This window comes from Colletotrichum phormii (assembly GCF_030913505.1).
Source record: "Colletotrichum phormii strain CBS 102054 chromosome Unknown BDP81scaffold_6, whole genome shotgun sequence".
Taxonomy (NCBI): Eukaryota; Fungi; Ascomycota; class Sordariomycetes; order Glomerellales; family Glomerellaceae; genus Colletotrichum; species Colletotrichum phormii.
Genome location: NW_026851448.1, coordinates 2,172,135 through 2,198,990, shown reverse-complemented (window position 1 = coordinate 2,198,990; position 26,856 = coordinate 2,172,135). Strand labels below are relative to the sequence as shown.

The window sequence follows — 26,856 nt, the reverse complement described above, 5'->3', positions numbered from 1 at the left end:
AGTCTTACCTCAAACCCCGGTTGCTGGTGAAGCCTACCTTAGTCTTACCTTAGTCTGATTCTGTATCCGTAGTCGCGTAAACGTTGTCCCTTCGGATATGTAACTATTAGTGATAGTGAGTCTGTTTGACCGGATTTCTTGATCCGGACCTCGTCTCGCGGTCTCCCTGGCAGACCTCGACCGGCCAATGCTCATCCCAAGAGCCATGCCGACGGCATCTCCCAACGTCTCATAGTTGCCCCTCAAGCTACAATCTCGATCCTAGTTTGACTCAGAAGCGATATCATGTTTTGCGCAGTAGGGAGTTCTCAACTGTGATGGAATCCACTCGTTCCACTGGAATCTTGCCCTTTGTATCGACCAGCAGCCTCAACCGCCGACAGCCAATTCAACTCCTCACCGCACTCAATCACGACGCTCACAAAGTCCCTAGTGATAAGTGGTCAAGGTGTGCAAAAACGGGGTAAGCTGGCTTATACCCGGTCTTGGCCCGTCGGGCCACGTTGGCTGTATCCGTACCATGTCGACTTGGCCTTGGAAGGCGTGGCGGATATTCCGGACAATTTCCCCGTGGGATTGTAGATACGCACGTCTGATAACTTGCATACTCAGATCTTCGATCCATGTGGGCGAAATGTGCATCACGGTAGGTATATCAAGGAAGGCACTGTATCGTTGCCAGCCTGTGAACTTGATGACAAGCAGTGGAGGCCGCCGGGTTTGGACATAGCGTACTCCGTACTATAAAACCATCACGCGAACATGATTCGAGGACACATTCCCATGGTGAAAGTTTGGCTAGGCCCCTTGGGTACAGTAAGGTCAGTAAATATATGAACTCGAGGCTACTAAGGGAGTAAAGCATGAAAGCGCCCAAAACCAATTCAAGTTGCGGTGTATGTCATTCCGCTCGCTCTGACCAGCTTCACTCTTGCATTATCATACGATTCGTAACCGCTTTGCGTTGGGCGGTCATCGTCCTGCAACCTTTGGTCTGATCCTGCAAGTCATTTTCGACGAGGGCTGCATGAGGCGCTCCTTAACTCAGATAGCCAACGCTGTCGTCAGCCAACCACGTTGGAACAGTGCCTCACTGGGATAGCCAAGACTGCCGGTCTACCCAGTCATCCTTCATCATCAAAACGAGAGGATCCTTGCAGACTCCAGTTATAAATAAGAAAGGAATTTTCGGCCCTCGTGGTCAGATGGTTGGAGTCGACATTCCTCGAACCACACCTTTGCCAACCATTTCCAGCTGCGTTTCAAACACAACCAACGAACCAAACAGCAACTCACGAGCGCCATTGCGAGAACGATCGCAAGAAAGGCAATCATCAAGCGAGGACGGCTGCCCTTACCGTCCCCCAGGACAGCCTGACTGGCTGGGTTGCCGACCAAGGTTGCCAGACTGACCACAGCATAGCAGCAGCCGATGTATGTGCCACTGTCTTGCGGGTCGCAGAGTCGTCCGAGACATGTAGCAGCCGTCGACACAAAGCTACCGGTACCGAATCCAAGACAAAAGGCGACGGCATAGAGCGCAGGTGCGGACGTGTCTCCGAACGCTAGCCACAACACAAGCATGGCCGCCTCTGTGAATATGGTCATGGTTATGGTCACATTGAAAGGGCCTATTTTATCGGTGAAATGTCCAGGAACAATCCTGCCGAAGGAAGACCCCCTGAGAAAGCATAAGCTGAAGAACAAGCGCCGGCCCTGAGATCCCACGGCGATCAAGGGGGTGAACTTACACACTGAAGACAAGGGTCAAGTAGAAAACATCGCCGAGCTTGACTATTCTGGCATACGTGGGCAGCAGACCCCACGCTACGAACAGCACCAACTCGAAGCCTGTCATCACATTGCATTAGGGCTACTGATACTTGATGAAGTTGGTGTGGTACAACTGCCATACCACAGACGCTGAAGGTGAAGAGGACAAACTTCCAACGCCTGAAGCAGGCAAAGTCCCATATCTTTCCTTTGCAAGCCTTGAGTACTCTGGGCCTCGTCAAGGCGCACCCGAGGGATAAAAAGGCGCAAATTATGGCAAAATGGATGAGGCTTGCCGTCGTCCACTCGAAGTTCTTGGTGGTGAACCGAAGCACCACTGAGAAGATCACGCCACCCAGTCCTACACCCATGGTGCAAATGCCCATGGCCAGTCCCTTCTTGTCGTCGAACCAATGATTAATAACGGCTAGCGCAATGGTGGTCAAAGCCGCTACGTCCGTAACGTTAGGATACTTCTTGACAGTTACGCTTTACCCGAGATGGACAAGGAACCTACCGGCACCTATACCGGCAGCGCAGAAGCATTCCATGAGTTGCCAGTATTGGCTGCTGAAGGCGACGCCTAGGAAGGCCGCGCTGTACACAATTGTTGCGGGGGTCACGAGCCATCGGGGCCCGAACGTGTCGAACAGGATGCCAAAGGGGCCGCAAAGTAGAACAAATAGAAACCCAAAGATGGATATAATCCAAGATATGTGTCCGTGTTAGACCACGGAGGCAGCTGGTTATCCTTCCAATACACCTGAAAGATGCCCACGGTCGTCATTAAGCCGAACGTCGGGATCATGAACGCCGTTGATCCTACAAGAACAGACCAAGCCCTCCATCCACGGTCTACAGGCTCTCTTGAGAGCACCTTGACCTGATCGTTAGAGGCATGATGTACCCTCGAAGGCTGCTGAGTCTGGGGCAACGTCGGGCGGCGGGTTATGCCAGCGGGGCTGGTGCAAGTAACGGGTCGTAACGGCGGCAGTCTGCACAGATGAACGTCAGTCAGGTCAGTCAGGTCCGCTAGAAGAAGCAAGGAAGAGAGCTGAGGGGTCCATGAACATGCCCTATGCCTGTTTTATGGCGGAGTGACGGCATGCCACACGCCCTAGAGCGAGTGGTTTCCTCGACATCCATATTTGGACTGGCCGCAACCTGAGACACTGATGCTGTACGCTGATCGAGCTGACTTTGTCTAGACATGTCTACGGCTGTGGTAGGTACTTGATAAAAGCTGGTGATTCTTTTTTTTGGGTTTCTTCAGAAAGAGACGACAACAGTAGACACCAGTCTGGCACAAGCTTCACCAAGATCGGAGCAAGGACGGCGGGCTTCTTTAACACTATACTCAGCCTTAGCCATTTCTTTCTTTGTAAGCTGTAAACCAACATGGCTACGGGCAGTTCCCGGACGCTTTCCCCTTGATTCACTCAGACCAAGGGTGGGACTACAAATTTACTGTTGGTCCTAAGTCCGGCAACTCCAAGGCCAGATCAGCGGACAGCCCAGGCAAGGGCCCACACCCGGTCAAAATGAACCTTTGTTGTAGTTCAGAAGTATCACGGGAGACTTAGCCTTGACTCGTTGGTAGAGGCTGTAGGTTTCTCCCGCGCAGCGCAACTGGGCTCAATCTGTTAGACAAAGGCCAATATCATAGCCTGGTGTACTTGACCAGGACATTGGTCTCGAGCGCATGATATCCGGAAGTCGGTGTGCAACAACAGCAGCTCAGCCGGCCTTGCATTGTCTTGGGTTTGTGGAGAGTTTCTAGGGTCCCAACCGCTGGCTCTCGAGGGATTTTTCTCGGAGTTGAGATGCTAGAACAAAGAACGAGTATGCGTGACCAGACACCCGGTAGCTAATAGGAAGTCAGCGTTTGACGATGAGGGAGAGTGGACTAAGCTAGGATATATGCAAATGCAGCTCGATTTGGATATTGCTCAGATGAATGCTTGTATAAGCGTGATTTCATCGGCATATTACTTGCACGAGACGTGGCAACAGTGCAAGGTTGTGGTGGTACCTTTGGCCTCAAGCGCCGCGGGGAAGTGTAGGTAGTAAGGGGTTGCCGCCGTCGTGCCTCGAGCTACTGTGATAGAACGCACAGCTCGACTGCCACCCTGCGTAGCAACTTCCTAGTCATCGGAATAAAAGTCGTTAGTAAAAGGTACTCCGAAGTATTGTGAAGCAGAGAAAGGTTACACAGGACGAGGTTGTGTTGCGCTTTCCGAGAAGTCATAGCAAACAGTCCACTTACTCCTGGGTACAGTACCTACCTTCCGTGTCGCCTTTAGATGTCTAAACAGGAAGCTCATCAAGAGAAGGAGGGCATGGCTGTGCTTTCCCGTTGAGCTGGTAAATACTCGTTCCGTTGAAGGAAAGTTCTCCGTGTAACCTGTTTGCTAAAGGCCGATCTTGGTGTTTGCCTTCCGTCCCCTGCCACATTGTTGGTTGTTCACCAACGGTTATGGATGGAAGTAGGTCGAAACGCCCTTCGTCCTTTCCAAGCTTGCCATATGTCGAGACAAGTCCTTGCAGGAGTGAAATATGGCAACACCTCCACTACCCTCCCCCTCTTCCATCCCAACCTGCATCGGGATATCTCTCTCAGAGATTCCTTATCTGATGATTACAACACCCTTTTTTCTGTCAGTTCTGACTCGTTGCATCGATCTTCCACCAACGCGCCTTTCAACAATCTTCCGTGTTGACAAGAGGCACACGACGAAACGCTGGCGGTGATAACCCGCATATTGGCCACGCCTAGGTCATTTCCACCGTCCTGTAACGGGTTTCTGTCAGGCCCGGCCGAAGGTTTCCACAACGCCCACGAAACGGCGACCATTTTCTGTAGCGTTGGCTGCTCAAAGAACCCCAAAGGCTAGGAGATCTTTGAGATGATAATGTTATCGCCCAGTATGCCGGTTCGAGCTGCGGCTCGTTTTATCCGAGCAACACAGTATGGCCAAGGAACTCGCTGGATTGCCACTACATCATGTTTGCAGGCAGCTCAAGCCGCTGCTGCTGAAACGGTGGTCGAAGAACCAACGTACCACGATCATGTTGCAGCCATGTCAACATCAATTCGAGGCAGACGGGACGAGTTCTGGCGCAAGATCCCATGGTGGCAAGACGTATCCACAGACGACTTCCTGAGCTATCGTTGGAGCGTAAGTTGACAGGCTGTTCCATCATCAATTGATTTTGCTGTTGCATTCTGACACCACCCCCGTGTGCAGAATAGAAACATGGTCGAAAGACTTCCGAAGCTGCGAGGCTTCCTTGATGCGACCTTGCCCGAGTACATCCCTGTCCGTGGTTCCAGTAGTGAGATGGGGCCTCGCAATGAGCTTGTCAACGACGTCCTAGCAGGAATCAAGAAGGCAACCATGTCTGTTCGGCTTACGTGGGTTAAATACTAGTCGACATCTGGTGAAGGTGTTAATTCGAGTTGCCGCAGCCCGTACGTTCTCAGCCGTATCGATTGGACTGACCCTCGTAACGATCCCATCTTTCGCCAGTTCATCCCGACACAGTCGACAATGTTACCCGATCATCCGCGACTGACGCTTGATTCTTTGCACGAAGAAGCCGATTCTCCAGTCCCCGGGCTGGTTCATCGGTACCCAGACAAGGCTCTATTTCTCCGTAAGCTTGAACAACAGACATAAGCCAAGAACGGTCCCCTTTGATGTATTGGCTAACATCGTTTCCCGAAGCCGTGTCCGTCTGTCCGACATATTGCATGTTCTGCACGCGCTCCTACGCGGTAGGCGCCAACACCGAGACGGTCGACAAGCACTCTTTCAAGCCCATCCTTGCCAGATGGGAGAAGGTGTTCCAGTACATCGAGAATACACCGGATTTGCAGGACATTGTAGTCTCTGGAGGCGACTCGTACTACTTGGCGCCTCACCAAATCGAACTAATTGGCGACAGGCTGATCTCGATGCCCAACATACGCCGCTTCCGGTTTGCCTCAAAGGGACTCGCCGTCTGCCCAACTCGGATTCTTGATCCCAACGATGCTTGGGTAGATGCCCTTGTCGCCGTGTCCAACAAGGCGAAGAGGGCTGGCAAGGCGGTGGCGCTTCACACCCACTTCAACCACCCCAATGAGATCTCCTGGGTCAGTGAAGAGGCCAGCCAGAAGCTCTTCGAAGCCGGGGTCATGGTACGGAACCAGACCGTGTTACTCCGCGGGATCAACGATGATGTCGGCACCATGTCGACACTAATTCGCAAGTTGGCGAATAACAACATCCTCCCAGTACGGTAACCCCTCCTCAAGATTTCTGTTGTGCAGCACTGACTGAACCAGTACTATGTCTATCAGTGTGACATGGTCAAGATGGTGGAGCACTTGCGAACGCCTTTGCAAACGATTCTCAACTTGGAGTCTAGAATCAGGGGGTCGATTGCTGGTTTTGTGATGCCGCAGTTTGTAGTGGACCTCCCTGGAGGTGGTGGCAAGCGGTTGGCAAGCACCCATAGATCGTACGACCGCAAGACGGGTATATCGACGTATTTGGCACCTGCAGTGACGGGCCGTGACAAGGAAAACAAGGTGTATGAGTACTACGATCCCGTCGACTCTCTTCCCGAGGGCCAACCAACCGATGTTCAGGACGCGGCGTTCCGACACACTGGTTGAGTCCGGTCTAGATTCTGCGAGTCGGCTCAACTTAACTTCCGAGGACCTGAACATGCCGGCCACTTAAGGCGACTGCCGGCCTATCAGCTTGGAAACGATATCTTATTCCATTGGGAGGGGGGAATTTCTTCTTGCGTTGCATACACGGGTTACGGATGAGGGGCCCTTGCAGCGACCTGGCGAGACTTGAGGCGTTCCCTTCCTTGTCCATGATACGTATCAAACCCCGGCGTCAGGCCCAACAACCATTCTGGTCTTGAACTGCATGGCTTGGTAATTGCCGTCGTTGGTTGTAGTTACAATGAAGCCGGCGATTGGTTGCAGACCGCGTGTGGGCTTATGTAAGGCCAGTGTGGTCACCGTGTGTGACGAGAGCTGGGTTTGACGGTTGAGCAGTACTATGGCGACTATGGAGAGATGGAAAGTTTCCCTGATGGGAGAGGTTTGAACTATCTCATACGTCTATATATAAAGAGGAGAGTGCCCAGAGCTGATCTGATAGTCTCACGTTGTGAAACCTCGATATCGTTCCATGCGGACGTTTTGCTCCTGTGTAGAAGGGAACGGCCCGGTGCGATGACAACTGTATCATGCGCTCTTCCAGCATGGCATGAGGTGAGCCGGACACAGTGTCTGGAGAGAGAGAAGGAGAGGAGGCGAGAGGGAGGGAAAGATGTATGTTTGCTTGTCAAGGGTCTCACACACCCTCAGTGACAGTCGAAGCTGTTGTTTGGCGGCTGGAGGCTGCCAAGGTAAGATTTGCCAATGGGACGTTTGGCATATGCTGTTGGTTTGTTCATCGCTACGATGGGTAATCGGTGTGATGAAAGAGGGGTAAGGTGTTGCGACTTCATATCAAATGGCTAGAAGAGCAGAAAAAATGGCACGGCAGGTGGGATGGGATATAATCTCTCTTTTGTCTAGAGCTGTTGCCAAAGGAAGGGAACAACTCGAGAGGGAGCAAAAGTCATATTGGAGGAACAGCACTACGTAGCTATTACGGTTTGCTGCGATGTTCACACGTCTCGAGAACTTCCGAAGCATCTCGAAGAATGAGACTGTCTCTCATAGCAGGAACCTTTGCCATGTTTGCTGCCTGCATGTACGGATAGCCAACAAAACAATCTGTTGGCATATCACCCCCTCTCCGGCTGCATTCTTACCGCTCGAGAGCAGCCCACACGGTGACAGACCGAGAGACATACAGAGACAACGTCAACGAATGACGTGCAGCTCTTCCATCCTACTGGGCCTGGAATCGGATTTCAAAGTGAACGGAGTAATGCAATTTCGTTGGTCGACCGGGGTTTGTCTTGCAGATAACAACGTCTGGTCGTGGCGCGTGTGACTGCCCGTAGCCCACTCCCGAAGTCGCAATCGTGAAGGAGGGAACCGCGAAATGAGATTTCTCTCGGGACTTTTCTCACTCACCTGACGTTATTTCCGTCTTCTCGTTTCCCAGAAGCTTGGTTTTCGTGGTTCGCCAGCGGTACTCCGTACCAAAAAAAGATTTGTTCCCATGTCTGGTGTAACATTCCCGGACGCTATGGGAAAGGCGGAGGTTATGGCTGAGATGAGGTTAAGATTGGCTTTTCTCCGTCTTCACTCATTGGTTTTTGTTTGTTTTTTTTTGAAATTTTTTTTGTTATATCTTCTTAGCGACGTTGCATTGGCATAGTTCTGGAAGCTCGCGCTTTGTTCATAATGGCGATGGGTAATGGGGAGGCCATTGCACAAAGTACTATGCTCGTGGAATGGGAATTGCACGACACACGCCATCAATCTGGGACTTGAGCTCTGTGCGAGGGCCACAAACGTATTTCTTTGCCGTTTTGCCGATGGTAGCGCTACGTTAGATCCTTATCAGTTTCTGGACTCTCTCTCTCTCTCTCTCTCTCTGGCTGCAGCAATTTAGGCGGAACTCGGCCGTTGAGCGAAATGGACCAGTCGCATGCATCTCGGGAGACGAAGAAGGCAATGTCGGCGCGTGGCGGCGAGCTAAGAAGGAGGCGGGAAGCAGAAAAGATTCCGACCATTTTATTGGAGAGTGGCTTGACAATGGGGTGGGATTGCAAGCCACAACAAGACTTGACTCGGTTTCCTCGATAACTTCCCCCCCTTTCCAATTTGCATTTCTATCCATCTCGAAGGATGGATCAGCGGGCACTTTTTGACATCAATATTCCGAATCCACAGGAAAGGGAACCCCAATTGCCCTTTTTGGCCGAATGATGCCTCTTTTAGGAACGGAGAGAAGCTTATCTCAATACAAAAGGCTGAAGCTGCGCTCAAGCCCTCGTACGACCAACAATACAATAACTCGCTATTGATTGCTTTCTTTTTGCGAGCAGACGGGAGGGTATTCGTACAGACGACAGAGATGAGTGCGAGTCAAGCGCTCATTACCTTCGTGTACGGAGTACATCTCGACGCGGTATGTCAAGGGACCTTGTGGGCGGGCAACACTCGCTCAAGACGGGTTCTCACTCTTACGAACTCACGGAACGAACTTCGACAGGACAGCCCGTGAGAAACGAGGGTCGGCGGTGAAGATTGCTCCCCGTCGCGCAAATCCTTTTTTTTTTTTTGTCAGAGTCGCGAAACGTGCCGCATGCGCGTAACAGGTGTGAAGAAGCAAAGAAACACGTCTGCAGGCGGGCACGCAGGGAAGAAGCCGTGTAGAAGAAGCATCTTGCCGGGCTTCGAGAAGCCCGGCGGCACAGACACGTCACACCCAAACATCAAGGAACACTCTTCCCTCGACCATCCTAGGCCAGTGAAGTAGGATATCAATCAAGTTGTGCCGAAGACCCTGCTTGAAGGACCCTGCTTGACAGCGAGGGCATGTTTGCTTGTTTTCGGGCTTCATCGACAAGCGAGGGCATGCGGTGAGGCCCTGCCCTCGGGCATTCCGTCGGTGCGGGAGACCCAAAGTTGGAGAAAATAGCGGAACGGGTGGGCAACGAGGGGGAAGGGGAATCGATTTCCAATCGATCAGAACTTCAGAGGAGTTGACATGATCGTTAGAGTGGGTTTCCTGGAAGATGCCGAACCTGCGGTGTGGACATTGCGAATCTTTGTCAGTTCTTCGGTCGTTGGATCAACAGTTTGATGAACAGATAGGCTTCGACCACGAAAGCGGTCAAGCGTTTCGTCGCCAGGTTCCAGACTCGCCTCTCGTTTCCCCTTCACGCTAAGGCTTTCTGCAGGGGCGAAGGGAGGCCAGCCATGGATAGATGAGGCTTTGGTCGTCGATGACCTACGGATAACCTAGTAATCCAATCATTGACAATTAGATGCTGAAACGGAGACCCAGGGCGCGAACAGGTCCCACGATTCTCTGGGGGTTTAGCGCTGTGGAGGAGGAAGAACAAGAAGAGAGCTGGGATGAGGATAGGAAGGGGCCCCATCGGGTCTTTCGGCTCTCTTGCGCGCGGAAACATGGGCGAGGAATAGAGCGATGGGGGGGGGTTGGTGTTTCTAGATCACGGTGAAGGCGACAACGTGTTTGTCAAAGGATGGACCCGAGAGACGACATATGGAGAAACGTAGTATACTGTACGGATACTCGTACGGGGCAATGGCTGCAACAGAAAGGGCAGGAAAAGGCTTCCAGAAACGGGAAGAAAAAGGAGATAAATTGCCAGTGGACAGGGAGACGTTGACTCGTTCTCGGCCGGAGGGTCTCCGCCAAATCTTCACAACCCGAGTCGTGCGTGGCCTTTGTGAACCCCAGGGCCAGGTTGTAAATTGGTGTTTCAACGAAAGGGAAACCAGCTGGAGAGCTGGCGTGAGAAATCCTCCAAATTTAGCTCTCGACGACCCTGGATCTCCTCTGCTCATCTTGGAATGCTAGGAAGGCATAGGGTTTTGCACCGATGACGATGATGTGTAAAGATTGGCGATACTCGAGATAAGTCTGTCTCCAGAGAGCTGGAAAACGAGGGGATGCTCGCAGCTGCATAAAAGCTAATCACGGGCCTCCACTGTTTCGGGAATCGGCGTCGTAGCAGACGTGGAGTTTTCGTCGTCTCCCTGATCGGATGTGCTTTTTCAAAGGGTTCGCGGCCAATTTGCATACCAGTGGGCTCCAGCAACTTTATGCTATCCCATTTGGTATATTCCCACTTTCACCTTATGCGTGGGGCTTTCAACGGTTCGTCCGGTTTGCTTCTGGCCGTGTCCCTTTTGGGACGAGCCAAAGCCATAAGATCTGCGATATAGTTATCCTATTTCGTCCCAAGAAGCCCCACGAGTCAATACTCAACGGCGGGACGAAGGCCACAATTTAAAAAAAAAAAAAAAAAAAAAAAAAAAGGACCAAGAAAGAAGGGTCGATTCATGAGCCAGAATGGAGGCGTTCAGTTGACGGGAAAAGTGGAATCGGGGATCGCACAGGCGGAAGAGCCAAGCGACTCACGGATGGGGTTGCACCGGCAATGAAACTATCGTAGGAATAGAGCCTGTCGAGGGTCCCGTATGATTGCTTGTTCAAGGGCCCAAGGGGTGCAGCCGGCAAGGCTGGCGTCGTCATGACCGCTCTCGAGTCTCTGCCATCGTTGCTGGAATGCCGAATTCCGTCGGACGGTGAAAATAGGGGCGCACATCCTTTGTTGCAACTTGCAAGTTTTGTATCCCTCCAGACTCCAGTTCTCTGTGGCTCCTGAGCCCATCCCCTCGTGGAGTCGTGCCAGGTTCCATTGCGTCCGTATTTCCCGGAGGTACCCTCCCCATGGAGTAGGGTTGCTTTCTTGCTTCCCCCTTGGGCCCCTTCTCCATGGACCTCGTCATATCACTCCATATCATGCGGGCTCTATAACAGCAACGCGCAATGCCTACTCGCACAGTCGCGTCGAGCATGAATTCTGTAAGCGCTCACAGCTGACAATCACACTATGTGATAACACCTTTAAAGCAATCTACCTCACCGGCCGCCGTTGGACGTTGCTGACGGGAAAAGGCAAGCGTCTGAAAGCTGACTATGATACTTGTGACGAGACACGGCAAGGGGGGCACAGCCATTCAACGGCTCGTAGTGTGGGGGGCCGCGATAGTCGAGAGAGAGAGAAGGCTAGAATCAAGCAGCCACGCAGCCTTGTTGGACTGAACGCCGCGAGGGTGCCTTCTGCTGACGGTTCATCTCGGACTCTTGAGAACTTGCCTTCGTAGGTCCGTAGGCTCATGCAGTGCGGCTGGTCTGGGCTTTCTCCCTAAGCCCTCATCTTCACTAGCTCGAGTGTTCAACGTCGCGCAAGGCTTGCCTCGAATAAATTGCAGGCTCTCTGCTGTGTGTTTTTTTTTTTCTTTCTTTCTTTCTCCGGTTTCGTAATCTCACGACAGGGAAAGAGATGCGAGAGTGGAAGAAGGGAAAAAAGCAAAACTTTCTGTGTTCCCCGAACTAGTCGCAAAAGGGCTGGGCCTCTGAGTCTGAAGTTCATTTGCTGATCAGTGCTCCGGCTCCCGCTACGCAAACCAAGGTTGTCCCCCCCGCGACGTCGGTGAAACCGTGAAGCAAAAATAACGATGCTTTTCTCTTAATTCATGTTTCTTCGCTGTCCCGTGGAGCTACACCTCGGGTATTCATGCTTGTAGGGCTCTGTTGACTGACTAAACGACCATGTCCAATGATCGCCCGTCAGCAGGGGAAACAACAGGGCCGCCGATGGTGGCATTATCCTATCCCATTCTCGAGACTCCCGACACTTGCTGTGTAACTTTTCAGAGAGTCTACCGTGTTGCCAGGGTTGCAATTCGCCCCTACCGAAGAAAAGAAGTGCCCGGGATGAACGCGAGAGCAAACCATCCGGACTTGACGTCGCGGAATAGATAGATAGAGAAGGGTTGGCTGGACTCCGCGACACGGCATTGGGGCTGAACATGGGACGATGTGCGATTCGGGGCCGGATGATGATGATGTTCAGGCACACAAGCAGGGGTGGAAGTGACGAGGTAGCACAGACTCACGAGATGGATGTGTGGTTTGATTTTGCTTCCGTTACTCGACAGAGACCGAGACTAGAGTGTGTTCCTGCAAAGAGTGGGATGAAGGGTTGGCAATTTGCGGGCGCGGCATCCATGTACGACCACACTAAGAAAGTCTTGCGGGAAGGAGATGAAGCCGTCACGCTGTCTTCACAGTACGATGGCATGATTGTGAAAGCTTGACGAACCGACGGTCTTGACTGCTTCGGGACACGGGACGGCGAGACATGCAGACGAGCGGAAATGTTGTGCTACAGCCCGAACGTATGACAAACCTGCGCGGCCCTCCCTCTCGAGGAATTTCATCTACTCGGACTGGCTGCCGCCTCAACAAGCTGCAGAACCGCTGAAGATTATCCGGTTGTTACTAAAATTGCGTTTGGTGTGCTTCGCGAAGCGCTTATCAAATTCGCTACCTGCAGCTTTGGGAAGCTCATTTGCCGTGCTGTCCTTGTCTCATCAACCAAGAGACGGGCGTTCCGGGTCAGCAGCAACCATTGGGATACGAGATATATGATGTAGGTGACACCTCGATGCTGTCTGTCTCTGGCCGAAGTCTTCGACCTGTGATGTTGACATCTAAATACAGGATGAACCCTTCCCGGGACCTCCAAATTGGCAATGCTTCATGTTTCCTTTATTGCAAAGTCATGCCCGAATGTGTTGGTGATCAACATTATCAATACCATTCTCGAGAGTTTCACCCCGGTCCCTTAGAGTGACCGACCTTCTTTCTGGACTCTTGGACTCTCAGACTCTGGAGCCCTGCTTGTGGATTGAACCATACTTTTTTCTTACCTTAGCTTTACGCTACCACTCTATTCGCCGTTCGGCTGCATCTTCCCTTGGCTCCCTGGTTCCTCTTCACCCAGTGGATCCGGAACCAACAGGAAGAGGAAGACCCTCTCACGCATCCCAGGCACAGGCACAAGGCCCCCCATCAGCTGGCAGGGACTCCCGGACTTTGTGAGGTCAGCTCAATACCAGATCCGACAGTATCTCGTTGGACCTTGGTGACTTGGTGCCTCTGGCATTGCTCTCGCTGCCCCGGCGCGCGTACCTGGCGTGATGGGTGCGCTGCCGTGGGACCCATCACGATTGTCACCATCGACTGGTAGGCTTGGACCGGGGGAGATGGAGAAGGAGGAGGAGGAGGAGGAGGAGGAGGACAAGTTATGCCAGCACCGCCCTCGTCCCTGGGCGGCGGCGGCAACGATGGATAAGGACATGGGCAGCGTTGCCAGCGTGGACCAGCATGAGCTCATAAGTTTCCTTGACGACACGGATACGGACGCGGACGAGTTTATCCTCTGCTCGTCTACTAACTTGTCCCCTTCTTCCATTCCCATTGCGCCCTTTCCGATCGACGAGGACGAGATCGACAGAGATCTTTCATCAACAAGAACAAGAACCAGCACCAGCACCAGCACCGACATTATTTTCAATAGTATCCGTAATAATACTTCATTCTACTCTTCCGCACGCTCAAGCTTCTCGTCATCGACAACAACAATAACAACAACAACAAATTTGACTTTTACGACGACATCGGCTGCATCAACCACCACAACGACAACGGCGACAATGGCGCCAACGACCATTACCAACAGCTTCCTCAGCATTGGGGGAGGTGACAACAACGCCGCTAGGAACAATGGCAAGAAGACAGCAGTAGCAACAGCGGAGACGGCGGCCGGTGGACGGACCAGCGAGGATAGCGTGGACCGGTCTCACGGCCTCTGGAACTATTTGCATCACGGACTCGACGGGTACAGCTCGCCCGATCTGCGTCTGCTCCAGCACCACCAGCAACAGCATAAACAATCCCCTTCGTCATCGTCATATCATAACCTCTACTTACGGCCCGACTCGTCGAGGAGCCACCAGCACTTTCACTTTCCCCGGACGAGCTCCGAGTCGGGTTCCCGCTCTGGCTCTGGCACTGGCTCTTCCGCGACCGCGACCGCGAACTCGACGACGTGGACACTGAGGAGCAGCAAGAGCCACGAGAAGAGCAATAGCAGCGGCAGCAAGAAGACCACGGCGACGACGGTGTCTGCCGCGAACTCGGCGACGATGCCAGCGAAGCCGACAAAGGTCAATACCACCGGATCAGCAGCAATTGCTGTGCCGCCTCCGCCGGTATCGCCTACATCGTCGGGACCCTTTGGGGCGCAGATGACGAAGCAAGAATTCGAGGCGTTGCCGGAAGCCATTCAGCGAAAGGTGAGCAGAGACATATCTTATTTGTGTGGGGTTTTTTGTTCTTCTTTTCTTTGTGGACCTGATTTACCCCGAGACTTCCCTTTGTCTTCTCTGGTGCTCTCTATTTCTGATTGTTCTGTTCCTGATTTTGCCCCCTTTGCACATCATCTTTCCCTCCACGGCCCTTCGCTCGAGCATTTTCTGTCAACCCCGATAATCTGCCATTTCCATGTGCCGTCCCGATGGGCATTCCTTTATTCGCAAGTGCCGAGTCTCTCGTTGCTTTACTTAGCGCAGCCAGCCAGCCGCCCCCCTTCCCCCAGCCGAGGAAGTTTGAGCCGAGAGACACGCCGTCTCTTCCAATTTGAGGACGGAACTGCGGCGCCTGTTTTTATTTTATTTTACTTCATTTTGTTTCTTTCCCCCTCGGCCCTGCTCTGCACGGGCTTATTTCCCGTGACCTATTGGCCCAGCCCTGGGCAGAATACCTACTGTGTTAGAGGCACAGGCGTGGCCGGGAGAGTGTCAGGGACACGGATGAAAGTGCGCTCGGCCGGTCATAGGGAAGAGACGAGAATGGCGAGTCGAGGCGACTTCTCTCCGCCTTCTTTCCGGGTTCCTGAGCGTTCGAGTGAGATGAGATGGGATGAGATCATGAGAGATGAGAGTTTCTCTGCCCGTCCGTTCTCACACTCATCACCGCTCGCCCTTCTGCTACCTGGTGGAAAGGCCCAGACCGACCCCGGGCAAAGCTATCCGTTTCCTCCAATGAGTCTGCGACCCAAGTCCAGGGTACCTTCACCTCGCCAACCGCAGCCGTCTGAGTTCCGCCGTATAGCTGCAGCGGGGACTCGCGGCTTGGGGGGGGGGGGGGGGAGGGGGGTGGCCGCCGTTCAGGTACCCATCGATGCAGGTTGGCTCGCCGAGTGGTTGCCCAACTGCAGCATCGGCGGCTCATACCTGGCGCGGAGAGAGAGAGAGAGAGAGAGAGAGAGAGTGAGCGAGACACACACATACACAGCGAGTGAGAGTAAGAGTGAAGTGTCCACTGAGACATGCACCCAGGAAAAGAACAGCCTGCTTCGGGCTCTCTTCCCCCCTGGAGAGCAGCTCATAATCATCACCTCCTTTCCGTCCAACCAACATCCAGCATCTCTCAGGCTCTTGTTCTTCAATCTCTCTCTCTCTCTCTCTGCCCCCAACTCGCATCTTCGCCCCCACATTCTCATGCACTCAGCTCCCAATATCACCTTCATTCGCTCTGGGGGGGGGGGCCAGTCAGCATTGGCGCCAGACCCTTCGTCAGGCACAAGGCACAGGCGCGGGCGGCACAAGCTATCCCCTCTTCTGTCCATATCTGCGTTCATGCTCATGCATATGCATAGCTGCCAACCGCTGAAGAGAGCGTTGTCCCCTTCCGCGCAGCTGAAGATGAGGGGATTGGGGGCGCAGGCCACGATGCAGACAGACGCGGCGGCGTTCACGAACTCGCATATGACGAATCGCATCGTGTTCCTGAGAGATGTCATGAGCATTGTCATCACAACATCATCAACAACACCATCATCACCACCAACAACAGTACCAAAATAACCCATCTCATCACTCGCTTCACATCATGTCTGGTCTTTGCATCGTCTAGCCTGGCCTGGCTTCCATCTCCCGCCCCTACTCCACACACGCTGCACAGTTCGATATTGCGCTATCAGCACACTCATTATCCCTCAGCACAGCATGGAGGCGTGTCTCTCTCATGTCTCTCTCACCCTTACTTTCACTCACTCTCACACACAACGTACCCCGGCCCGCCAATTCAGCCATAAACAGTTCCCGTGCCGTTGTGCAACCCAAGACCGAACGACATGTCTCATTCCAGTGCAGAACCTGGGCCCGAACATCCGTCATGTCTCTCCCCATTCCCTCGTTTGTCCACTCATCCAACCCCCCCGACCTTCCTCGGACTCCCTCCTCACCCATCATTATTGCAACGGCGGGCCTATCTTTTTTGGTAGGCAGCACATCCCAATTCCCACATTCTATGGAACCCACCCGGGCCACCAAGTGGTGCCGCTGGCTGAACGGACAAGCGAGCTAAGCCGCAAGTGCTCTTGGTGAGCTTGGTGCGGCGTGGGACTCTAGAGCTATTCCCGCATGGCGTGTGCCGTCCGTGTCTGCGTCGTCTTGTCTGTCGTCTCTCATCGAAAAGTCACTATGCACGGCACATGCATCCGCACTGACGCTGAGCATGGTGCTGATGCACTGACCTGACTTGACATGCATCACGGACTCTCACACTCACTCCCTCCCTCACTTTCCCTTACGCTCTCTCCCACGCAAGTCTTGGAACCACTACCATAGCTCCCTCCTGCTTGTCTTTCTCCTCCGGCTTCTTCCCCCCCCCCCCCCCTGGCACCCAGCCGCCCCTCCTGTCTCAATTGACGGTTTGGAGCTTTGCGTCCAAAGTCATGGGTCGGCTCCCGGGCTATTCCTAGATTGCCTGTAGAAGCAATCCCAATCCCAGAACCCCGAGCTTGTCCCTTGAGGGCCGGGGGGCTGAATTGAGTTCGAGCGTCGCTGATCTCGATGTATTGGGTTGGCGTTCAAGTTGATTCGAGCAAGTGCTCCTCTCTCCTCTCTCAAAGTATCTATGCCTACGCATACTGCAGCTTGATGACTGCGGTATCGCACCCACGCCAGACAGTGTCCATCTTAGAGAGTAATTCCTTCCCGTACTTCGTACCTCCGTACATCCTCAGTACGGTAGCTGCTCCATCCGTCATGCACCTCAGCAGATGCAATGCAGGTCCCGCTCACAAGCACCACCGCAACACGACGCAACACGATACAGGTGCGGTGCGGTGCGGACGAGCACAATCTCCAGTCCCATACTTAGTGGTGCAAGTGGAGGGAACACGACGTCCTCCCTCCCTCTGCTCGTTCCTGCATTAAGACACTACATGCCCTCCTTGTTTCTCCATTCCATTCTTGCCCCCATCTACATTCCGGTCTACGCCTTTGTATCTTCTTTTTCTTCCTCATCTCACCTCACAACTCTTACTAAATCCTTCCTCAGTACTTTAGCTCCCTCGAACGCCTTCACTTTGCCAGTCTTGCTCCGGCTCCCCCTCCGTCATCCACACATATCGACATCTACTTTGACCATCCAGACACTGCACCCACACCAAAGACATTGAAGCAGCGCCGCAAGGAACGTCAAGCTAGACTTGCATCCGACCAAATTTCCGACCGCGTCAAGAGACGGCCTTCCCGCCGTGCCAATTTCCGCGCTTCGACGAGCTCCTCCGTCTACGTACGGCTGCCCGACAAGATTAGGAAGAGGCACTTGACTACCGAAGAGCAAATTGTTGCTTCCCGAAACCGGAGACACGACATCATCCTTGACCCGGCTGATGAGGCCATTTACAAAGTTCGAAGACGAGCCTCCAGCCTGATTGTTCAAGACGATTTGTGGAGTCCGACTCTATCGGTGAGACCTTCGACGATGGAGTCTCGACGGCCGAGCCAGGAGACGAGGAAACAAATGCCCAAGTCGGAAGAGAAGAAGTCCCCTCAAGTTCAGAAGAAGCGGGACTCATTCTACGACAGCTTCCGTTGGTTGGAGGAGGATGACGACCTAGACCTGCGTTTACATCTGGACGACTACCACGCCAATTTGCGAGAAGATCTACCGGCCAACTCGAAACAGCGCAGGCCGTCGTTTCGCAGGCACCTTTCCATATCAAAGATACCTTTTGGTCGCAACTCTCTCTCTACCAACCGCCCCGGTACGACACCCGCCGGTGCCAGCCATCCCACGACTCCGCTGTTTTCGAGCTCTCCGGTCAGCCCCCAGACAAGTTCTCCGGGCCACGGCCGGCGGAGATCGCGGGCGCTGTCCCTGATTACACCGAAGCATAGTCCCCGGGACACTGTGGCCGCCTTTGACCCAGAGGCTGCACACTACCAAGATCCCGAGGCCCGCCTGAAGCTGCGGGTATATCTGGCCTCCCCTCAAAAGTTTGACGAGGCCATCGAGTTTGGGTTTCCTTCAAAAGAAGCCATGGTCACCAAGCCTGGCAAGGACGTCAAGCAACCGAGACACAGACAATCCAAGGCAGCGTTGGTGGACGAGTCAGAAAACCTCCGCACCTTTCTCGCCGACGATCGGTCGTCGATCTTCAGCGATGATGGATCCCTTGATTCGGATTCTCCCAAGACACCCCATACAGTGGAGATGACAGCGCTCCGGCCGCCGCCCATCAAGAGCGATCAGCTTCACTCACCCAAACCATCAACGGAATACGCACGGATGCCGGCAGAGGCGAGAGAGATGACACTTCGCATGACCCTCACCCGACCCGACCTCCGAGCCCACGAAGATCAGATGTACGGCTGGCAGCAGAAGCCGTTACCGCCCAGGAAATCCCAATCCAACGGCTTACGAGACGAATTTCCGACGTCGACATACGTCCGAGATGCATCGTCAAAGGAGAGCATAGAACGTCAGTTCGCGGCCATGGACCAAGAAAACGCTCAGGCCAACGACCGAGGCGTCATGAAGCGTTTTTGGAACAAGGTCCGGCGAGGGCCGGCATAGCGCTCGCCATCTCCTTTTTTACCATGCTCGGACCCGATGCTCTCGAATCGCAAATCTCATCTACCCCCGCCCGTTAGACACAGGCAGCAAGATTGCAAACAACAACCTGCATAATGAACTTGAACAGCACTGTTTCTTATACCCCCATTCAATCTGTATACTGCCGAAATTCCATAGTGTCTATTATTTCCTATCTCGACAAAATTCTTCCAAAGCGGCCTTTTTTCTGGGGTAATTGTATTGAGGCTAGGAGTAATTGTCAGAAGAAGCATATGGGGGGAGCGGGGGATGTGGTAGTTGGTTTGAAAGGAACGAGGCCCTTTACCGCCCTTTCCGCTTGTCGTATCTGACAAAACATCATGTTGGAGAAGAGACAGGTCCTACAATGGTAGAGAGATGGTAGATCCTTTACCTAAAAAGGGGGGGGCAAAGCAAGGAGTTGCATAGGGTAGCATCGTCAATCGGGAGAAAGGGAGGCGCTCGCGCGCAAAGCGTCAATCAGATATGCCAAACCAAGATAAAATAAAATAGAACAATAATCAAAACAAAACAAAACAAACCAATGGTCCGCTCAGTCTTCTATGTGATGGGGTGCATGGCCACGAGGGAGTGATGGGCTGCATTGGTGACATGCACCATGTGTCACAGAATAGGGAGGGGGGGATGGGATGCAGTGTTACGGTACCGTGAGCACGGCACGCACGAGGAGGACCAACTGCCAAGTGTCAATCACCCTGGGCGGGAGGAGACACGAGAGATACCGAATGATGGGCGCTTCATGGCACGGCAGACAAAGTCTCGAAACGCGGATCAGAGCAGTAAACATTACGGAAATACGGATTATGTGAACAAGTGAACCGTGGCTCTGAGCCTCTGACAAGGGTCTGACAAGGGTCTGACTTGACCCAGGAACCTGGTTGATAGCCAACTAGCTTTTAAGCCTACTAACGGTCGGACCCCCTTCCTCTCCCCTGCCTTTGTCGGAGTTTCCGAGGTTTGGTGTACAGTAATACAGGTTATGTTGTAGGATCACTGAGAAACGAAACGGGCGGACCGGCATGGAAAGACTGGTGGTATGGATTGCATGGTGACGAACATTACTTGATGTTGAGATTGTTAGTAGACGTACTAAGTCGCATACGCCGAGGGGGTCCTTCTTTGATTAGAACACGCCGTATGCTTGGTAAGACGGAAATTATTGAGCGATTCGTTTTATCTGGAACATCCTTGTCCGAAAACCTGGGCCCCGAGGACTTGGAATGGGGTTGAACTTTGACGGGAGTTTGAACGTTTGGCACTTTGAGGTGTCAGTGTGGTTTGATTTGTGATGGGATGGACCCTGGGGTGACTCTGCAAGTTTCGTTGTCATGGCGAGCCGCTCGGATTTTTTTTCTTCTTTTTTTTTCTTTCTCTTTTCTGGTTCTTCCGTTCTTGTTCCCTTGCTTCAATCTTTGCCAGAAACATTTGCGTTGGAAACATTTACGGGAGAGAGGGGGCGGGGCAACATTTTCAGACTACGTTAGTGCCGTCCTTGATGTTGGATATCGTGGTGCGCAAAGGGATGGTAAAGTGAGGTGACGTTGATGGTCTTTAGCACGCGCGGGATGGCATGATGTCAAGTCTTCTGTCTAGTGTCCATCCGTACCTACTCTCTGGAAAAAACCATGGTGGGTTTCCAAGGAGGGAAGGGTGGCATCGGGAAGGGTGGCATCGGGAAGGTCGTGTTCCGTTGAGCACCTTTTCACCCTTCCCGCCTTGATGGAAATTATCCCGCGGGGACCATTTTCTTCGGGGACCATTTGGCGTGATCAGCCACAAGAGTCAGCCCCCCTCCCCTCCCCGGTTCTTGTAAGTGGGATTGTCATTTTTGGTGGTGGAGGGCTGGACGATCCGACGAGGTGGACGCGGGAGGTGGGGAGAGGAGGCTTGAAACCGTTCATGGCGGGCGTTTGTGTTAGCCTCCCCTTGGGTAAGGTACCTTGGGTTTTTTGTCTCGGCACTTTTCACCTCTTCCTCCTTGTTTGGGGAAGAGCGGGAAACGGAAATAGGAGCTCAAGCTCACGAACCAAGCTACCGATATCCTTCCAGACTTCGTAATCTTGATTAAGTTTTGAGACGTTTGGCACTAGAAGTCGTTTTAGAAAAGGCAGAGAAGGGGGGGGGGGGCAATTAGAGGTTCGGAAAAGCCGTTGACTTGCAAAACTATGCGCGCGCGCGCGCGCCAATGGTTCAGATGAAAAAGCAAGCAAGGCTTTTTTGTACCTTGTGTGCTCTTTGACCGAAGAAAGACTTGAAAATAACCTTGCTATTTGCTGCAGTTTTTGAGACGAGAGCTCGGGCCGGGGATTGGGGAGAAAGATGTCATAGCGTATATGAGGGGGATAGATTTTGGACGAAATTTGGATGTCCAGCTTGGACGCACCGTCGTGACACATGCTTATTGTGTGTGTGTGAACCATGTGAGCCAGCCACGTGCGCCCTTTGTGTCGGTTCTCCGGTTTTTGTTTCTTGCTGGCTTCAATTCGTTTCGGGGTTCGTGGGTGGGGGGTATTAAGATTTGAGAATTGAAACATGCGATGATTTGAGTGGTGTGGAGTTTTGCGGGTTGAAACATTGTCGATGAAAGGGACTTTTGGGGGATGATCTCACTGCAAGGCCTGGGGCAGATACCAATACCTACCTTGCCTGACGTGTGGGAGACACGGGTCAAGATGGAGATTGACTGTAGACCATGGAGAGGAGCAGGAAATGGTGAGCTACACGAGACCCGTTTTCAAGCTGTTGTAACTGACCCTGAGATAATGTTGATCTTGCGGGTGGACAGCCGTCGCCAAATCCTCAGATGAGTTAAGAAAAACGAATATTCACCAAGTAATTCAGCGGTTGATGCGTCGATGCGTCGATGCGTCGTTGTAGAGGCAATAGGGCAAACATGGTAGCCCAAGTATGCCATCTCGCCCCGGCCGATGTGGGGCCGTCTGTCACCGGCGCCGGAGGACAGCAGTCGGCGGGCTCCACTGCCCATTTTGGCATATGGGAGCGGGACTCAATGACCACGCCGACTGACCTCCGTTCAAAGGTCCTAAGTACCGCTGTCAGTGTCGATGAAGGGCACGTGTCTGATGTATCTTAACAATGGTGTCCTTTAGCAATCTGTGACCGCGAAATGACGCATTGCTACATACCTGACATCCAGTGCTTTCCTTGTGCATGTTTATCCAAGTCGGAGTTTCTGGGTTTCCCATGCCCCCACATATCATTTAATTTCTTGGTGATACTGATGAAGCATGCGAATGAAACTTTGCTTCTTTCTTCAAAGCTGATGAAGACCAAGCTGGAGGTACCTTACCTACTTCACTGTGCCTCGAGGGATACCACCTATGCGGGAGGGGGGGTGGCCAGGGCAGAGGCCGTTCTTTCTGCTGGCTCTATATCGCTTAATTGGGCAGTAGCCCCCCCGTGTACATAATGCAGTGTTTATGTTGACTTGACGGCAAGTGCGCCCCTTCCTCTTATATTCTAGATTATTATGTTAGTAGAGTTACCTTCCTCGAATAAAGGAGCAAATTCAGCAGAGATCCTAGGGTCTAGGGAGCTTAGGACATTATTTAGAAGAAGTAAAGAGGGAAAATAGGGCGCTTTTGCATATATACGGACCACGAGCAAGACGAAGGGTCACCCAACCAGCAGAGTGGCCCTTTAGGGACATAACCCCCCTATGGAGCAGTCGAATAGACCTCTGTCGAGAGCACCCCCCCCCCCTCCCGGGTAGGCAGTCACGTGATAGCGCGAAAGTGGACCGAAGAGTGGACACCGTGTGGCGCGGCCAAACGACCAGAAATTTTGGTGAGCCGTTAAGACGGAACTTCGTGGCGAGGGACGTCGCTCAATATCACGTCCTCACAGCATTGCCACAAATTTGCCCGCAATGTTGCGAAACTCTGGCAAGCCATATGTGTGCTGGAGATGTCTTTCATCCAGGCCGTCACTATCGCCAGTCGCCGGCGGCTTGCACTCCACCCTACCACTCCAGCAGCTAGGGACAGGCTCCACGGAGTCTAGAAGGGTACGTCTCACTTTTGACGAGGGCTGCCTCATCAAAGATTACCCAAGGTCTTTGAATCTCACTAAACTCATTCACAGTCATATGCGGGTGGAGGATCCCATTACGGTGGCAACCAGGGCGGGAACTATCGCGGGAATTATGGCCACCAAGGCGGTAACGCTCGTGGTGGTAACTATGGCAATGGCGGTGGCAGAGGTGGGCCTCGCAAGCCAACGGTCATAGCCACGAAAGAGGAACTGAAATACATCCGTCAAAAGTCGGATATCAGGATGCGGCTCCGGGACTGGGAGAGCGCAAACTACTCACCCTCGAAGCGTCTGCTCCAGGACCTGCCTACGCAGGACACGCCGCTGTTGAACTACCTGACCAGACCGGATCTGCTCCCTGCCTCTGTGGGATCCATGGCAGGTAGAGAAAGGGAACTACACGATAAAACCAAGCAGAACCGCGACTTGTCCGAAGGCGACGAACTTCAGGATCTACGAGGATCTACATTCGCCCTCAAACCTGGTGACCTGGTCGAGACAAAGTACAACAGCGGCCGCTTGCCCATCCTGGCAATCTGTGTTGGCCGTCACAACAATTCGCAGTACTTCTACATGAGCACGGGTGAACTCGTCCCAGAGCGCAACATCGTCACCCTCTTCATCCTCAAAAACTTTGTCGATCCGTACAGACTCAAGCCCCTCGCCGACATCTTGCCCGCGGAACCCGAGACGGAGGAGCGGCGCAACGCGCTGTTTCACAACCATACGCCGGATGCGCTCAAGACCGCCGCTCAACTGCAAGGAGACTTGATCAAATTCTACCAGAACTCCGTCTCGTTCTACCAGTCCCAGCTCACCCTGGACCTCGCGAGCAAACACTTGGCCACGGACGAGCTGCAGTACCTCAGCCTCGAGGAGATCGCGGACAAGCTGCTGCCTCAGCACGTAAAAGTGGGCGACAGGTTCCTTCCCCATCAGCTGTACGCTGTGCACACCGCCCTGAACCGTGATGGGTGGGGGTTCCGCCCGCTCAACATGAAGTGGCACAGGCGCAACTACATCTACGAGGTCAGGTCCACATCCGACCTCAAACTCCTGAACAAGGTCGAGAACCAGGTCCGCGAACTGGTGGAGGGCGCCGCGCTGCGCGAAAACCCGGCGCAATCCCTCTCCCTCCTTCGCCAGAACAGCCTCGGTTCCTTCATCCTCAAGGCTCGCGGAATAATTCAGGCGAGCCGGCTGAGACGAGAGTGGACACCTCATGGCATGATTGGACCTAGCAATGACGAGGTGGATAGCCTCGCGACTTGGAGCAAGCAGGATCTCGATTACATCCGCTTCATGGAGCTATGGGCGTGTCACCGCATCGTGCCGAAGCCATCTCAGCTCGAGAGTCTAGGCTCCACCATTCTCAAGTTGACGGACTGCTACAAGGATTCCGACTGGGTGGCGTACTGGACGGCCTTCACTTTCCTCCAGGAGATCGGCTGGATTCCACCCTGGGACATCCCAGCTCGTTACGAGTACAAGCTCGCGGGCACCACTGTCCAGCGAGGCGCTACCATGGGGACGCCCCTCGTGGACGTCAACGCATCACTCCGACCTGATATCGCTGAGGGCCACAGGCGTGACTGGGGCAAAACGACAATCTTCTGTGTGGACTCTGAGCAGACGGCCGACGTGGACGACGGCTTCTCGGTCGAGGCGGCCGAGAAGCCTGGGGAATATTGGATACACATCCACATTGCCGACCCGGGATCCCGCATCGACCCCAAGTCCGCGCTTGCTCGTCAACTTGAAAAGGCGCCGTCGAGTTTGTACATGCCCGGATACACCCAAAAGATGCTGCCGCGGGATCTCGAGCAGGAGTTCTCGCTGAACCCCGGCCGACCGTCGTTGACCTTCAGCGCCAAGGTCAACGAGATAGGGGACATCCTAGACTACAAAGTCGAGCCGGGCACCGTGCAAAACATCTTGCACATCCCCAAGGGAGAGGTCACTGGCATCCTGCCCGGCCTTGAAACACAGACCGTCAGCAAGACCTTCGTCGTGGGCAAGCCACCCTCGCCGCCCAAGCCTGTGAAGCACATCACTACCGCCGCAGACCTGTCCCAGGAAGATAGGGACGACCTACTCCTCCTCAACCGCCTTTGCAAAGCCCTCGAGCATCGCCGCGTGGAAAAGGGACAGCTGCCCCCCTTCGAAACCAGATTCGACTCACCCAAGGTATCCCTCGACCACATCGTCGTCAAAGGCGACTCCGATAACCTGACCAAGTCCATGGCGTGGCAGGGCGACCCCTTTATCGAATTCAACACGTCCACGTACAGCAAGGCAGACCGCCTCGTCGAATCCCTCATGCACACGGCTGGCGAAGTCGCCGCAAAGTGGTGCCAGGCCCGCGCCATCCCCGTCCCCTACAGCACTCAACCCGACGCCGTCGCCAACGCAAAGGGCCTCGCCGCCTACCGCCGCGAGCACATTGACCCCTTGACGGCGCAAGGCAAGCCCATTCCCGCCGAGCACATCCACCGGCTCCTCGTCTATGTCGGCAACTCGGAGATCTCGGCCAGCCCGGCGCCCTTTTACGCCGTCGGCGTCGACGCCTACGCAAAGTCCACCAGTCCCATCCGCCGCTTCAACGACCTCGTCGTCCACTGGCAGATCCACGCCGCTCTCGCCCACGAGCGCGAGACGGGCCGCTCCCTCGTCCGTGAGGACGTCTCATCCGACGAGGCCGGTGCCTACGCCGGTGCCGACGCCGGCGCCGCCTTCCTCCCTTGGACGCACCGCTCCCTCTCCAACGCGCTGCCGATGCTCCACGCCCTGCAGCGCCAGATCAAGCAGGTTGACAACAAGAACGCCCCGACGCACTGGGTCGCGCAGGCGCTCTTGCGCGCGTGGCGCTTCGGCGAGGCACCGCTGCCAAAGACATTTAAGCTTGTCGTCGACGCCGTCTACTCGTTTGGTCTGAGGGGTCGTTTGAGCACCTTTTACAACCTGGGCGCCTCTGTGAACCTGCTGGGGCTGGATGGTTACTGTAGGCTGGCGGACATGCAGGTTGATGATGTGCTTGATGTCGAGATTACCGACATCAATGTCGTGACCATGCAGATTTGGTGTCAGCCCGTGGGACGTCGACGTGTCGACAAGAAGAAGAAGACGACGAAGAAGGACGATGCGCCTGCTGGCGATGCGGTAGCGGCTACTCCCATGCCTGCTTGATTGCGCTGGGTAGCACAGCCTTGCGATACCTGTAACACCACCCAGAGAGGAATCTCGTGTAAGATGAAAGACAAAAACAATTGTACAACATAACATAGACATGATTCGAATTTGTAAGATAGTAGGAAACGTTGGGAATCATCCACACACTGGATCAATATGTAGGGTCAGGAAACAGCCCTTTGGAAATAGAGATAGGCTGGCTATCTGTATAACATTGCCATGACCTCAACACGAAATTCTAGCCTCATCTCAACTACTGGAAAGAACGTTGCCTCAAAATGGTATCTGTCTTACATCCGAGATATAAGTTTACAAAATCTAATTTCCCACCAAAGGGGCTGATGATAGGGGAAAG

General features: G+C 53.6%; 8 protein-coding genes across 8 annotated transcripts; 4 read left to right on the top strand and 4 right to left on the bottom strand.

Annotated features, from left to right (window-relative positions):
* Positions 1 to 821: 821 nt before the first annotated feature.
* BDP81DRAFT_423701 (major facilitator superfamily domain-containing protein) lies at positions 822 to 2,578 on the bottom strand. Its single transcript, XM_060590091.1, has 3 exons — positions 1,916 to 2,578; positions 1,752 to 1,851; positions 822 to 1,681 (listed from the first exon to the last, which is right to left on the bottom strand). Exons 1-3 carry the CDS (start codon positions 2,157 to 2,159, stop codon positions 1,168 to 1,170), a joined length of 858 nt encoding a protein of 285 aa, XP_060447827.1. The 5' UTR covers positions 2,160 to 2,578; the 3' UTR covers positions 822 to 1,167.
* Positions 2,322 to 2,893, bottom strand: BDP81DRAFT_515124 (uncharacterized protein). Its single transcript, XM_060595850.1, has 2 exons — positions 2,849 to 2,893; positions 2,322 to 2,768 (listed from the first exon to the last, which is right to left on the bottom strand). Exons 1-2 carry the CDS (start codon positions 2,878 to 2,880, stop codon positions 2,393 to 2,395), a joined length of 408 nt encoding a protein of 135 aa, XP_060447826.1. The 5' UTR covers positions 2,881 to 2,893; the 3' UTR covers positions 2,322 to 2,392.
* A 1,960-nt stretch (positions 2,894 to 4,853) lies between these two features.
* BDP81DRAFT_459726 (uncharacterized protein) lies at positions 4,854 to 6,436 on the top strand (the record flags this gene model as incomplete). Its single annotated transcript, XM_060593574.1, has 5 exons — positions 4,854 to 4,952; positions 5,022 to 5,188; positions 5,243 to 5,430; positions 5,502 to 6,052; positions 6,104 to 6,436. The coding sequence occupies 5 exons, from the start codon at positions 4,854 to 4,856 to the stop codon at positions 6,434 to 6,436; spliced, it is 1,338 nt and encodes a 445-aa protein (XP_060447825.1).
* A 2,159-nt stretch (positions 6,437 to 8,595) lies between these two features.
* BDP81DRAFT_423697 (uncharacterized protein) lies at positions 8,596 to 10,090 on the bottom strand. Its single transcript, XM_060590090.1, has one exon. It carries the CDS (start codon positions 9,877 to 9,879, stop codon positions 9,625 to 9,627), a length of 255 nt encoding a protein of 84 aa, XP_060447824.1. The 5' UTR covers positions 9,880 to 10,090; the 3' UTR covers positions 8,596 to 9,624.
* Positions 10,091 to 13,486: 3,396 nt separating this feature from the next.
* On the top strand, positions 13,487 to 14,960 carry BDP81DRAFT_448054 (uncharacterized protein; the record flags this gene model as incomplete). The annotated part of the gene is made up of 2 exons (XM_060592250.1): positions 13,487 to 14,644; positions 14,916 to 14,960. 2 exons carry the CDS (start codon positions 13,487 to 13,489, stop codon positions 14,958 to 14,960), a joined length of 1,203 nt encoding a protein of 400 aa, XP_060447823.1.
* Positions 14,961 to 15,851: 891 nt separating this feature from the next.
* On the bottom strand, positions 15,852 to 16,139 carry BDP81DRAFT_423692 (uncharacterized protein; the record flags this gene model as incomplete). Its single annotated transcript, XM_060590089.1, has 1 exon — positions 15,852 to 16,139. A coding segment is annotated over exon 1 (256 nt), but the record flags the coding sequence as incomplete, so codon positions are not given.
* Positions 16,140 to 17,580: 1,441 nt separating this feature from the next.
* BDP81DRAFT_459723 (uncharacterized protein) lies at positions 17,581 to 19,220 on the top strand (the record flags this gene model as incomplete). The annotated part of the gene is made up of 3 exons (XM_060593573.1): positions 17,581 to 17,640; positions 17,697 to 19,009; positions 19,043 to 19,220. 3 exons carry the CDS (start codon positions 17,581 to 17,583, stop codon positions 19,218 to 19,220), a joined length of 1,551 nt encoding a protein of 516 aa, XP_060447821.1.
* Positions 19,221 to 23,148: 3,928 nt separating this feature from the next.
* Positions 23,149 to 26,823, top strand: BDP81DRAFT_515114 (RNB domain-containing protein; the record flags this gene model as incomplete). The annotated part of the gene is made up of 4 exons (XM_060595849.1): positions 23,149 to 23,286; positions 23,364 to 23,439; positions 23,509 to 25,619; positions 26,133 to 26,823. The coding sequence occupies 4 exons, from the start codon at positions 23,149 to 23,151 to the stop codon at positions 26,496 to 26,498; spliced, it is 2,691 nt and encodes an 896-aa protein (XP_060447820.1). The 3' UTR covers positions 26,499 to 26,823.
* Between the last annotated feature and the right edge of the window lie 33 nt (positions 26,824 to 26,856).